Source organism: Amaranthus tricolor, chromosome 11 (genome assembly GCF_026212465.1).
Source record: "Amaranthus tricolor cultivar Red isolate AtriRed21 chromosome 11, ASM2621246v1, whole genome shotgun sequence".
In the NCBI taxonomy this organism is placed as follows: domain Eukaryota; kingdom Viridiplantae; phylum Streptophyta; class Magnoliopsida; order Caryophyllales; family Amaranthaceae; genus Amaranthus; species Amaranthus tricolor.
Genome location: NC_080057.1, coordinates 26413879 through 26428692, shown reverse-complemented (window position 1 = coordinate 26428692; position 14814 = coordinate 26413879). Strand labels below are relative to the sequence as shown.

The 14814-nt window shown below is 35.8% G+C and overlaps 2 protein-coding genes across 2 annotated transcripts; one reads left to right on the top strand and one right to left on the bottom strand.

The window, feature by feature from the left end:
- Positions 1-803: 803 nt before the first annotated feature.
- Positions 804-10323, top strand: LOC130827797 (protein transport protein SEC23 E-like). The gene is made up of 12 exons (XM_057693648.1): positions 804-1940; positions 2782-2955; positions 4175-4336; positions 5126-5268; positions 6441-6516; positions 6671-6834; positions 6948-7029; positions 7683-7760; positions 8335-8496; positions 8569-8832; positions 9542-9646; positions 9806-10323. The coding sequence occupies exons 1-12, from the start codon at positions 1152-1154 to the stop codon at positions 9950-9952; spliced, it is 2346 nt and encodes a 781-aa protein (XP_057549631.1). The 5' UTR covers positions 804-1151; the 3' UTR covers positions 9953-10323.
- Positions 10324-11608: 1285 nt separating this feature from the next.
- On the bottom strand, positions 11609-12984 carry LOC130827798 (uncharacterized). Its single transcript, XM_057693649.1, has 2 exons — positions 12676-12984; positions 11609-11869 (listed from the first exon to the last, which is right to left on the bottom strand). Exons 1-2 carry the CDS (start codon positions 12982-12984, stop codon positions 11609-11611), a joined length of 570 nt encoding a protein of 189 aa, XP_057549632.1.
- Positions 12985-14814: the final 1830 nt, after the last annotated feature.

Sequence of the window (14814 nt, the reverse complement as noted above, 5' to 3'; positions counted from 1 at the left end):
TATCGAAACCTCCACGAGAACAGTAGCTTACCATTTTTATGAAAAACAACAACAAAAACAACTAGATTCAACCTTCCTTCTTTGAATTTGGGGGTGAATTAGGGAGATGTAAATTGGGAATTTTAGGATGAACCCTAGAAATTTAAGGGTGAATTGAATTGGGATGTAATTCAAATAGGCATGGAATTAAATGTTGAAAAAGGTTATTTTGGTGAAGACATTAAACTCAGCTTTTCGATCTTGTAACCAGTCACAATTTCGGTGGGGGTGCTGTGAGCAACTAAGGTGAAAAGTTCGAATTTTTCATAATAATCAAAAGTAGGAGTTATTTATAGGAAAACGTAAAAAATAAGGATTACTCCCAACAATTATTCCAAAGATTTATTATATAATGCGTGTTTTTTATTGATGTGAAATTCCAAATGATATTTATTACAAAGTGACAATATAAAATTACCTTTTTATTGTCACCGATATGGTAAAAACATTGCATGCATCTAGTCATCCTAAACGTGACCCAGTTGAAAACCTTTTGGTAAGGAATTAAGGATGTTATAATATGTTCGGTTGTTAGTAGTAAATGATGATAATGAAAATCATTCATACTAATATCATTCAAATAGTGATGAAACATTGTTCATAAATGGTTTATTTGTTCGGAATTTTCTATTTAAACCTAATACTACTTCTCAAAATAAAAATGCATTTACATAAACTATATAAATAATATAAAATAATTAAACAACTCATGTTCAAATAAAAATACACTTATTTTTTTATTATTATTTTAAATTTTTTTATACCGACAATTAAACAAGCCGTTAGAGTAACAAAATATTTGAAGTTTTATATCAAAATATCAAACTCATGATGAAATTGCAATTGCACGAGCACCTCATTGTACATTTGTACTAACTACTATCAAACCATATTCAAGAATCAAGATCAAAAATTGACTTTTCCCCATATCTATTCTCCCCTCTTCTCCCTTGTCTTCCTCTCCATCATCATCATCATCATTCATCCTTTGTGACCCTTCCCACCTCCATTTCTTCCGGGGGTCAATTCCCTTTCACCCAAAAAAAATCCCCCAAAAAATTAAAAACACCATTTTAAATCCTCAAAAAACGAAAAAATAACTTGAATTATCAATGGCAACACCAGAAATGGTAGGAACTCAACCAATTTCATCAGATCCAGAAGGAATTGATGGAGTTAGAATGACATGGAATGCTTGGCCTCGGACAAAAGTCGAATCATCAAAGTGTGTTATCCCAATTGCTGCTTCAATTTCTCCGATCCATTCACACCCAGAAATTTTAACACTCCCTTATGCTCCCCTTCGTTGTAAGACTTGTGTTGCTGCCTTGAATCCATTTTGTCGGGTCGATTTCACTGCAAGGATCTGGATCTGCCCTTTTTGCTTTCAACGGAATCATTTTCCTCCGCATTATTCCGGTATATCGGAAACTAATCTACCAGCTGAGCTCTATCCACAATACACGACTTTAGCTTATTCGTTGTCGGGTTTGAATCAAGACCCGCAACATCAAAATTTGCCGCCTGTGTATTTGTTCGTTCTTGATACTTGTATGATTGAGGAGGAATTAGGGTTTGTGAAATCCGCATTGCGTAGAGCGATTGTTTCCTTACCTGATAATGCCCTTGTTGGGTTTATTTCATTTGGTACTCAAGTGCATGTTCATGAATTGGGGTTTTCGGATATGAATAAAGTCTATATATTTAGGGGTTCTAAGGAGATTAGTAAAGATCAGGTGTTGGATCAGCTTGGATTGGGCCCTGCTTCTCGTAGAGGTGGACCTGGTACTGTTGGGGTTGGGCCTGGATACCCTAAACCGGTTATGCAAAATGGGTTGCCAGGTGATGGGGTTAATCGGTTCTTGTTGCCGGCTTCCGAGTGCGAGTATTCACTTAATGCTGTGAGTTTTTTGTTGGATTGATGTTGGTTTTGACAATGTAGGAGTAATGGATGGTTTTGATGTTTGATTTTGTGTAAATATGTGATGAATTATGGTTAATTAACTGGTTTGAATCAAAATCTTCAATGTACTATGATTGTGATTTGTGATATTGGATGTGTACTATTTGTGTAGTTTTGTTTTAGTGTTTAGCACGGGCGAGCAAACATACATAATAATTTTTGGGCCATGTTTATATTACATTTTTCAATATTTTGGGGCTAAAATGAAACAATAGAGAAGCAATGTAAACTAATTTCAACTGAGGGAGGCTCTTAATTTAGGGGCTGAGTGCCACCCTGGTGTTTAGTTTGGATAATATTGTGTACTATAAGCTGGGTGATGAGATTTTGCTGCTGTAGTTTTTTTTTGAACATTAATGATGCATGGATATTGCCTTAATGAGGTTGAGTTAAATGCCAAAACGTTAGGGAAGCTAAACAGTTTGTTTGATTGCAATTTGCATCTTTTTATGGGAAGTTGCTCGTCTGTTTTCCCATATGTTTTATCAGGACTTGTAAGTTGGAATTAGACAAGAACTTATGAGAAGTCCAAGCCTTTTTTTTCACTTGAAGATAGTTTGCATGTTTTTGGCCAAAAGCTAAGCTAGTGTTTTTAGTGTCAACTGATGTATTTGGTATCAGACATGGATAGGCAAAATGAAGAGTCTTGTGTAGGTTCTTGTCAATAAACAACTTATTTTTCCAGTGTGGTGTTGAATAATCACTTATTTTGACATTTGTGGATGGTGTATTTTGAGATTTGAAATGCTGAAATTTTGTTTCGGTTTTGTGCATTTCAGTTATTGGATGAGCTACAAACAGACCAGTGGCCTGTTCAACCTGGAAGTAGAGCATTACGATGCACTGGTGTGGCGTTAAGTGTTGCTGCAGGGTTGCTTGGAGCATGTTTGCCTGGAACTGGTGCTCGGATTATAGCTTTGGTGGGTGGTCCTTGCACAGAAGGGCCAGGAACGGTATGTTTGCTCCCCAAAGCATCATGGATTTTCTAAAGCAATTCAACCGTTTTCTCACAATAATTAACTTAATGGCTTCTTATGTATGTTCGATCATGTCATATTTGCATGTTTGCACTAAAGTTATATTCAAAAGCTTTGTGGAAGGGTCTTGAGAAGGGGAATATAATAAAATTTTCACAGTGCCATTGTACTAATTTTGACAGAAGCGAGGCATTATAAAATATTATAAATATTTTGTTAAGGCTCCTCTTATTTTACCCAACGGTATATGCTTGAAAAGGTTATCGTACTTATTAACATTGTTGTAATACAGTTCATGTTTTAGACTTTTGATTGAAATTTTTAAAAAAATGTTTGAATTGGCCATTCCATGTTGTGTGTACTATGGATTGTAGTAAACTATTGAACATTTGTAGCTGTGCCTTTTCTTTTCTAGGGGGGAATGGGTTATTGGGCTGGTTCCAGCTAACCTTCCTTCCCTTGTTCCATTTTACTGCTTGCTATATGTAAAATGTAGGTTCAGTCCTTGCTTTCCTATGTTTTACATTGAAAATAAAAATGCTAATGCTTTATGTCCAAAAGGTGCTTAGCGTGAACGGGAATTGTGGGTAGGACTAAGGAGGTTTGGAAATGGCAACATCTAGTGTACTTCTAAGCTACATTACCTATACTCTTCAATCTTCATCTTGCCTTTTTTATCCGTGTGGGACGCAATACTTCTTCAAGGATATGGATTTTGTATACAACACTTCAACTGTTAGATTCACACTCGAAGCACCTTTAAAAAATGTAATGAGAGACAATGCCAATACGAAGAAAATATCATGTGATGTGTTCACAAGGCATATGTGTATGCAGTGAAAGCTAAAATGTGTTAGCAAGCATTTGTATGTGATGATTGAAGTGATCATTAGGACTCTCGAAAATCAGGAATATATTATGCAAAATGCCGCGTCCTCGCACAGGTGTTCAGTTTTAGGTATTTGAATCTCCATGCCTGAAGTTTTAGCTTTTATATGTCAGATACTTGGAGATTTACGCCATATCCAACGCTGTACTCGTGAGTAACATAGCTTTTGAGATAATACAAGTTCTAATCTGAGCAAGATTTTGATTCGTCATGTTCCGATACCCGTTTAATAATTTGCTATCATGTTTCTTCATTTATCTGTTATCTGTCAGTTTCTTTATATTTTCTTTCATGTTTCTTTTACAGATTGTTTCTAAAGATTTGTCAGATCCTGTACGTTCCCACAAGGATCTTGATAAAGATGCTGCACCCTACTTCCATAAAGCAGTAAAATTTTATGATAATTTAGGAAAACAGCTTGTTAACCAGGGTCATGTTTTGGACCTCTATGCGTCTGCACTTGATCAGGTTTGTTGCTCATGTTAAACCCTGTATTTGCGCCATATTTTTTCTTCACCTTCTTGTTTTTCCTCTTTGGCTAACATAATAGGCATGGTGAATGTTTTAACCTCTTATTCCTATCTTTGTTGCTTTCCTATTGGGATAAAATGATAGGCTTCTGCCTTGATAGTCCTATCTTACCTTTGTAGTCCCAGATTTTGATTTTCATTGTTTTGAGGGCATATATTATATTGTGCAACCATTAGCTCTTGCTATACGCATGGTTCTGAAAACCGATCGTATCATATTTTTGCATTAGTAGTTAATAATAGACAGACATAGTAAGATTAGAGTTGACCTTTCAATGGAGAACTGGACACGTGGGGAGTTTGCTCATAATAATCCCACCTGTGTGTTTTATATTAAATAATTTGATGACTAGGATTTACTTTCCTAAAATAATTCATAGTTGGAATTGTTTTGTGAAGACTGACAATAGCTGAGAGTATTGTCAAATTTTCCTATCTTTTTTCCTAAGATCATATAGTTTGTGCAGGAAGTTTTTTTTAAACGCCAATCTTTCGGGTTGTTTGATATGATTCTTCAGTTGCTTTTTACGAATTGAATAAAATTTGTTAAGCTCTTGAGGGAAATCCTAAGTTTTCCATCGCAATTTTTGTTGGCTCACCTCGTTTTTGCTAAATTTGTTTGCAATACTCTATCGAAATGGATGAGCACTAGCTTCTAATTTTTGTTTTTGTATGCAAGTCTCTAGATTTATTTGTGATATGTTCATTAACTGCCTCATGTTTGAAGGTTGGAGTGGCAGAGATGAAGGTTGCTGTGGAAAAAACTGGTGGTCTTGTTGTGTTATCAGAGAGTTTTGGTCACTCAGTGTTCAAAGACTCGTTCAAGCGTCTGTTTGATGTAGGAGAACAGTCTCTTGGTTTGTGCTTTAAGTAAGTCTATATGTTAAATGGGAATGTGTTGTTATAACTATTCTTTTCGTTTCTGTCTTTCTGTTGTCCATCTTCTGGTGCTATGTTCTTCCGGGAATTTTTGTATGAAAACTGTCTGTATTGTTCTTGCTTGTTCTGATATGAAACTTATATGCTTTTGTGCGACAAAATACTCCATGATTAAATTTAATTATTCATGGATGGTGGTCCTGGGAGTATGATCAGTCAAGAAACACCGTATATAGAAGTATCCTTGATGTTGGGAGTGTACAACACTTGTCGATTCTGGATTTAGTGTAAGTCTGAACCTTGTGGTCCTGGAGATAAATTTTCTTTGTGAAAGAAAAAGCTACTCCCTTTGTCCTCTTTGATTTGCATCAAAGAGAAATGGAGTAGTTTTTAAGAATTTGGTAATAAATGAAGAGAGATAATGAATTGTGTGAATGAAATTAAAAAAGAGTTAAAATGTATGGATGAGATTAAAAGAAAGTGGTGGATCATCACCCAAAAATAGAAATGATGCAAATTAAGTGGGACAAACCAAAATGGAAAATGCTGCAAATTCAATGGGACGGAGGGAGTATCTAGTAAAAAACAAGAGCCGTTCTGAACAATATGCTACGGGAGCCTTTTCAATTAAGAAAGGGTACCAAAAGTTAAACTTGGATTCAAACTTAAGTTTTGAATTTTCAACATATTTTCATGCTCTTGTGTGCCGGTTTTATGGTCAACATATTTTTCGAATGTGTGAGAAAAGATGGCTATAGTCGTGAACATGACTAATTTCCATACTGACGCAACTTAGAGTTGGTTATTTCCTAGGTTTTCAAGGTGCTTGGTACAAATTGTTGAGGTCTTTTCCCCTTTGTGTTGGTTGGTGTTCCTTTTTGCTTTGTGATTGATAAAATTTTAATTGCCAACTCTTTTTTTTAATGAGTTTTTATCCTTTTTGTTTACATTTTTTACGCAAGTTTTCCCTTCAACATGTGTTTTGCACGGCCTTAGGGTTAATTAGTATACTTAAAATTAAATGTCTTTTCGGCCTATTTAACGGTATGCCGAATGTTCAATGCTGTGCTTAATATTGTATATTTGTATGCAATATTGCCGCCTTAATTATAAAGCTTTTTGTGAGTCTAGCTGATCCTCAACCTTTTTGTTAAATATTCTAGTGGCACGCTTGAGGTATACTGTTCCAAGGATATAGTAATTCAAGGTGTTATCGGACCTTGCACATCTCTAGAAAAGGTTCGTCCTGAACTCTTTTGTCAAGTTATTCATTTAAATTTCTGAAAGGTTTTCCTTTTCAAGAATATTCATCCGAAGTTTCGTGGCCCAAGGTTTGTGGAATCAGGGATGTTTTCAGACTAGAATCAGTGAAGTAATTTTCTTATCGTTGCAGAAAGGAGTTTCTGTATCCGATACAGTCATTGGACAGGGAAATACTATGGCATGGAAGTTGTGTAGTCTTGACAAAAATACTTGTTTGACTGTCTTCTTTGATATATCATCTAGTGAACGAGCAAGTTCTCCTGGATCACAATTGTATCTTCAGTTTTTGACCAGGTGCACTGATTTCTGCTTAAAAAACTCTCACCTTTCCTTTATTTTTATGAAATATATCCTGAATTTCATTCGTAAGAGTTATCTTATTGTTATTGTTTTTGATATTTTGGCAGTTATCAGACCCCAGATGGTCAAACAATGCTTCGGATAACAACTGTCTGCAGAAACTGGTTTGAAAGTGTTGTTGGTTCAGAGGTGCAGCTTTTTTTCTTCCTGATTGTCGTCTTAGAAACCTTTATCCTGCATGTATTATCGTAGTGCAAAATCTCATCTGCATCATCTTATTGTGACTGTATTGTAAATTTTTTGAAGCTTATCACACCTGAAATATAGAATGAATCAACCATCCGCATTTACTGCGAAAGCCGTTTCCCGACCATTGTCATATGAAACTGGTAGTCTGCAAGTTGTTTCATATTCTTCATTCAAGTTTCTATGTGTTATATTCCCTGACTCGCTGTCACATGAATCTCCTTGTGAATTGTGAATTAAAATAAGTGAATTGTGGTCGGTTTTGGGTTATTTTAGGGTCATTTTGAGCGAATCGTGAATTCAAAAAGTGAATGACATGGCAAATTATGTTACACATGTGTTTTTGATATAATGTGATAGATGTTGGAGAAAATTTTCGTTGCTATGGTTTTTGAAATCCTTCAGATAAAATAATAGTATTTTGATTCTGTCCTGGATCTCTATGTGTAAACTGTTCCAGAAGCCGTCTTGCTTAAACAAAATTTGCAAACTTGATCAAGCTTCTATAATTGTTAATCTTTTTTAGTACGTCATCTTCTGGCTGGATGTATTGGAAGATAATGAGCCAATCTTGAGGCAGGGCATTCTTTTTGTAGGAACTTATACGAGGCTTTGATCAAGAAACTGCTGCTGTAGTAATGGCTCGATTATGTTCCCATAAGATGGAAATGGAGGTAGTATCACCTGATTCCTTAACTGCTTGTGTACCTACAATATGAATACTTGTGTCTGATACAGTCTGATATATCTGACATGTTCTTTGAATAGCTTAAGAAAATCTTAAGCTGGTCCATTTAGGACCAAGCTATCAATCTTTTTCTCCATATAGATTATGATTTTCATCCATCTCTTACCATCTATTCTTTTATATTGTGATTTCTTGATGGACCCTACGGTTTATAGTTCTTCGGTTTTTGATTATAATGGACTATAGTAAAAGGGCTTATTGAACCTTGTGTACTTCTTATTAATATGAAGTTGCATATGATGTTTTGCAATCAAGGGTCAATCAAAAACAATCTCTTTGTTATTGCAAGATAAGGTTGCAACGTTGTGTACATCGACCCCCTATGGCCTATACTCCTAAGTAGGAGTCAGTGACATTGGGGTAATAAAATGTTATGTTACCTTTTCTTTAACAAGCAGTTTCTTTGAAAATAATGTCTATAACTTCCTAGTTTTCTTGAAATCATATTTTCTTTAGTTTCCATTAGCTACTTGTGTTTGATGTAGGCTGTCGTATTGCAGGAAGGATTTGATGCTACACGGTGGTTGGATCGAAACTTAATACGCCTTTGCTCCAAATTTGGCGAATACCGGAAAGATGACCCATCATCATTTACATTAAATCCTTGCTTTTCTTTATTGCCCCAGTTTATGTTTAACCTTAGACGGTCACAATTTGTGCAGGTACTAACTTGCGTGTTGTTTGTGTTCTCATAACTAATTATGTAAGGTTTTTAATTATGTCCTCTGTTACAGGTTTTCAATAATAGTCCTGATGAAACGGCCTATTTCCGCATGCTGTTGAATCGCGAGAACATTACCAATGCAGTTGTGATGATCCAGCCATCTCTAATATCATATTCCTTCAATGCTCCGCCATCTCCTGCATTGTTAGATGTGGCATCCATTGCCGCTGACCGCATACTTTTGTTGGATGCGTATTTTAGTGTGGTTATCTTCCACGGAATGACTATTGCTCAGTGGCGCAATATGGGCTACCAGAATCAACCTGAACACCAGGTCTGTCTATTATAGGATGCCTAATATTATTTACAATGTAAGTTATTTTATTGGCATTTGATCTGGATGACCAGTGGAGAATCATAGTTGAGCCGAGTACAAGGATTTTTGTTGTGTTCCCCCCTCGGGACTGGTTTACTGCACTAGATGTGAGGAAAGAACATACCCCACATGAACAAGGTTTTTAGTCATCTTAAATGTCATTACTGAATCTTGAGTCACATGAAAGTCATCGGACTCTCCCCTTTTGCCCGAGAGGTCACTGAAAGTCGCCTCATAACGTTTTATACAGCACCCTACTCTGACTGCCCCCCATGCCCGTCATAGGAAAAACCTGCTCTTAGACGACAAATTGCTCACAATTTTGGTAGTAGGGGAGACCTAGTGTTTGTGCATGTACATTCTTTCATTGGGGCGTTTGACAATTAGTTGTTGGCTGTTTATTAGAGAAAAAGTAAGTCAATAAGCTAAAAGCCAACCAAAAGAACTAACTGGTGTAGCTCTTTTATTTTGGCTTAAAATCCAGGTTTTCAACCGGCTTAAGCCATTTACCAAACACTTTTTTTTGGCTGTTTGCCGACCAACAAGCCAAAAACCAACCAAAAAGCTAAGCAAAAAGCCATGAACCAAACACCCCCATTTTGTTAATTCATCTCTCATTCTGCAGACGGGACCTTATTCTATTTTTCGTTCATCTTTGACTTTTCAGGCTTTCAAAGATTTATTAGAAGCTCCACATCAGGATGCTCAGATGATCATCCAAGATCGATTCCCCGTCCCCAGATTGGTTGTCTGTGATCAACACGGTTCTCAGGTACTTACATTTCCCTGATCATCTCTCGCCGATCATGGTCGAGAAATACTTGGTTTTTGCTTAATAATCGTAAATTTTATAAAATGGAAGGCAAGGTAGCCCATTTCTCTCATCGTCTCTCGATCATGTCTATTTAACTGGTGCCTTTTTATTAAACAGGCTAGATTTCTGTTGGCAAAGCTGAACCCATCAGCAACATACAACAACGTCAACGAAATGGGGGCTGTTTCTGACGTAATTTTTACGGATGATGTTAGTCTACAAGTGTTCTTTGAGCATCTTCAGAGATTGGCTGTGCAATCTTGATGACACGAACGATAAATGTTCAAGTTGTACAAGTTAAAACAATATGAAGTCGTGAATATCTCGGGTTCTCAAGATGTTAACCACTCAATGCCTACGAGTCCTCTCAGCTAAAGATAATTGTGGACATACGTAATTCTTTTGAGGGGCTTATTGGAGGCATTTTGACGGTCGACACATAAAAGAGAGCGATACCGGCCATTGCGTTTTTGTAACTTTATACAGAAGACAAATTCGATATATATTGTGATAATATCAGATGTTTGAGGCAGTTGATTTTAATCGGAATATCTTTCCCTCCTCGTAATCGTCACAGCTTATGAATATGTTTTTTCGTCTTCGTTTTTGATGATTTCGGTATTTCGAATTCTTTAGCCTTTCTAGTTTTTGGTACTTAGAGAATAATGTGTTTGGCCATTCTATTTTTGGTAAATTAAGATCTACCTAGAGTATCGTTGAAAGTGTTTGATTAAAGATTGTACCAATATATGGTAAATTACTTCGTCATCTGAAATTTGTCACACTTTTTTTAATATGACCATCAAATTTGTCTCATTACCACAATTTACACTTCTTTTAATTTGAATTTACATAATTTATTTTTCTATCTCATCATTTTTCTGGCTTTTTCATAAAATATCATATTATTTACTTTTTAAAACATTTTCCCATTAATAGCCAATAAGGTAAATTTCATGGGATTGAGAGTATTTATTTGAGCTTAGTTCAATCAATAACTGCCTTATAACGACTTTGTTTGATTATATAATTTTAATTGAAAAGTAATTGAAATATCAAGGTTGTTTGACTTGTTTCCTTAGTTCACATGTTCACAACAATAATATGATCAAAGAACTTGTCAATAAAAACTGGAAAGACAAGTTCAACTAATAATAGAATTTAATTTAATATCCCTTTACATTCTTAGTCTAAGGATGACTTAATTAGTAAGTAAAATATTTTGTCTTATTGTCGGCTTTCAAAATCATCTATCAAAATTGTTATAAAAAATTCAACGGTCAATATTGAGTGGTCTAGAATCTACATTCAACAATTGAATCTATTTCTAATTTGATAATTATATTTCATTAATGTGGTTATTGGTTGATTGTTTTAAGTTGTTTATTATGCTATTTATAGTAACTTATTTTATCGGGTAACACTAATTAAGCAATATTAAGATCATACAAAATATTATTTGCACTAATATATGTTAAGAGAGAATTAGGTCTTGTCCAGTTAGTGTAGATATCACATTTCTCATGCAAAATCTTGAAATCGATTCTCACAATACAAAGCAATTATGTTCGCTTAAGTTACCCCTGTGATATAAAAAAATTTATGGTAAAGAGTCTTTTGTTTATTGAGTTGATTCCCTTTAAATTGAAATTACTTATATTTTCTCTGTTTCAAATTACTTGCAACACTTCTTTCTTTTGGATATCTCACTTTATACATCATTAACTTTTTACCTATTATTATCAGGGCATTATAGACGTTAAGCACTTGACAATGACATTTCTAATACTTGTGCCAAAAGACAATTTTTTTTGGAGAAATGAGATTTTCATTAAACCAAACAAACATTACGAACTAAACCAAAGGCAAAAAAGCCTTCATAGGGCCATAGGAGCCTATACGCTCTCCAAGGCAGACAAGTTAATCAAGCATACCAACAGACAAGGGATACAAACTTTGCATATGATGTTTTACAAGAAATTTAACATTACTAATAAGCTTTGGAACAGATTTAAGTTTCAACTTCCACACACAATCATTTCTCGCTTTCCGGATCATATAAATTAGGTTGCAGACTGAAGTAAGGATGATCTTCCTCTTGAACCTCGACACCTTCCATTGTCTAGGGTTCATAGAGAAGATGTTGCCACATTTAATATTAACACCAAGCCATGAGGTGAGCTGCACAAAACATTGTTGACTATAATGACAGCTAAAAAATAAATGTATAACAAACTCACTATCATTACAGCAAAAGTGACAAGAATCCTCATCAATAATACCAGCATGCTTCAACTTTTCCTGAGTTTTCAACTTGTTGAGCATGGCTAACCAGAAAATGAATTGAGTTTTTGGAGCAGAGAGTCTGTGCCAAACCAAATTAGCCCACTTTACAAAAGAAGAATGGACTCTAAGACTATCATACACTGAGCTAATGTTATACTACACTGCATTCATCCAGTGGCTGACTGCCTCCTTAGCTTTGCATAATTTTTTGAACGCCCAACTAGTAGTGATAGGAGGGTTGAAGATCGTCCAATTCCCCCCTTTAGTATATAAACCATGTACCCAACGAACCCAAAGCGATTCATGAAGGTTACTAATATGCCAAGCATTCTTGCCTATGGCAGCAAGGTTTCAAATTTCCAAGTTACGAATGCCCAACCCTTCTTTTTTAGGTTAATAAAGAGCATTCCAATTTACATTTTTAGATTTAGGGTTATTCTCATCATAATGCCACAAAAAAGCTCGACAAACACTATTGACTTGTTAAATAACTTTCTTTGGAAGAAGAAAAATCTGACACCAATAAGTTGTAACACTCATAAGAACAGAGTTAACTAATTGAAGCCTACCAGCATAGGATAAATTTTTGCCTTTCCAGCCACGAATCTTGCTAGTCATTTTATCAACTAATTTCTCACAATCAAAAGCTGAAATGCTCTTAGAGTTTAAAGGGACATCCAAGTATTGAAAAGGAAGCTTACCAAGAGGTAGTTGATCCTGCTAAGAATATCTGATTGATGTTTCTTACTAATACCAGCAAGATAGATAGCTGACTTGGAGGAATTAGCATGAAGACCAGAGGAATCAAAAAAAATTTCAAGCCCTTGGAAGATAATATGGATGGATGTATAATCACCTCTTGCAAAAAGTATAAGATCATCAGCAAAGCACAAATAAGTAAGCTGAAGAGGCTTGCATCTAGGGTGAAATTTAAAGGAGTCATCTTGACTAGTGCACTTCAGAATACGTGAAAGATATTCCATTCCCAAAACAAATAAGAGAGGAGACATAGGATCTCCCTGTTAGAGACCTCTTTTGGCCTTCAAGAATTTAAGGGGGATCCATTCACCTCTCGGAGAAAAGGTTGTGGAAGTCAGACAAGTGGTAATGATTTTCACAAAGTGATTACCACCCAAAGCAATAAGCATGTCTTTAATAAAGTGCCACTCGATGGTATCATAGGCCTTTCTAAGATCCGCTTTAATCAGACAACTAGGAGAACAGTGCTTTCTAGAGTAATGACGAATGAAATCTTGACACAACAAGATATTACGAATGATACTTCTTCTAGAAACAAACGCCCTTTGATTCGGACTGATCAAATGACGAAGAATAGTGGCAAGTCTAGAGCAAACCAATTTGAAAATACATTTATATATAGTATGACAACAAGCTATAGGCCTAAAGTCTCCAGGGGTAGTAGGACAAGAAACCTTAGGCACAAGTGTTACGGCTGTATTACTCCAAGCTTGAAGAAGCTTACCATTTCGAAAGAATGATTGAATTGCAGCTACAACATCCTTGCCAACGATGGACCAAGCTTCTTTATAAAACTTGCTATTATAACCATCTAGACCCGGGGCTTTCCCATCAGGAATACTCCACATCGCCTCTTGGATTTCTCTGTGAGTGAATTGTAAGCTAAGCTTTGATCTCAATTCATCATTAAGAACAGGGCCAGCGTTTATAACAGACATATTGATGAGCTTCCTATTATTCATAGAACAACAAAGAATCTCAGAGTAAAAGGAAGAAAAAACTTGCTGGATAAGAACAGGATGATTGACCAATTTCCCATTAATGTGTAGTATAGTGATGGAGTTTGCAATTCGTCTTCGCCTCAAGATTGTAGTGTTGTCATCACCATATTGAAGCTATTGAATCTTAGCAATTTGCTGAATGTAAGATAAATAATCCTCTTTAACTTTTTTAAGATTCAAAGCAGCAGATACTTCACGAGCAACAAGCAGGGGTAGAGAATCATGCATCTCGGTCTGGATTAAATGCAACTTAGTTTCAGCAAAGTCAAGAACAACTTTGATAGAAGCCCTATGGAAAGTTGATCGAAGCTTATGTTTAAGCGTGTTTAGCTTCTGTTGGATCTGAAAGCATAGAAATCCATTAACTGGTTTCTCCCAAACCTCCCTAACCACCTCCAAAAAATTCCTTTGCTTAGCCCAAAAGTTACAAAATTTGAAGGAGAACTTCCTCTTTTGTTGTTTCAGGAACAGAACTAACATAGGGGAGTGATCAAAGGTTCCCTCAGAAAGGAAAGAAGCTTCAATTGAGGGGTAGCTATCCAACCAACAGCCATTGCATAACACTATCAATTTTGCTCAAAGCTCTTTTCTCCTCATTACGTTTGTTATTCCAAGTGAAAAATCTACCAGAGTACTTCATATTATCCAACCCACAAGTTTGCATACACGAACGAAGAGGAAGAATTTCATTCATACAAACTGGTTGGCCATGCCTCTCATTGAGATTAGCAAGACAGTTAAAGTCTCCAAGAACAATCCAAGCCTTATGAATCTTGGCAGCAAGTTCCTCCAGTTGAGAAAACATAGATAGTCTGAGATGACTAGAACTTTCTCCATAGATGAATGTACAGAAAACACTTTCTCCATGAGAGGAGTAACATGAGTATGAATCATTTGACTACCACAAAAGGTGATCAACAGTGAAACGATTAGGTTGCCAATCAACAACTATACGACTAGGATTATGCTAACCTATGTTGCTAGTCACACACCAATTATTACCTAATTTTTGGTAAAAGAGCCCCAAACCTTGCTCTCTCACCTGTGTTTCAAGAAGCTCAAAAAGACCTACATTGTTGT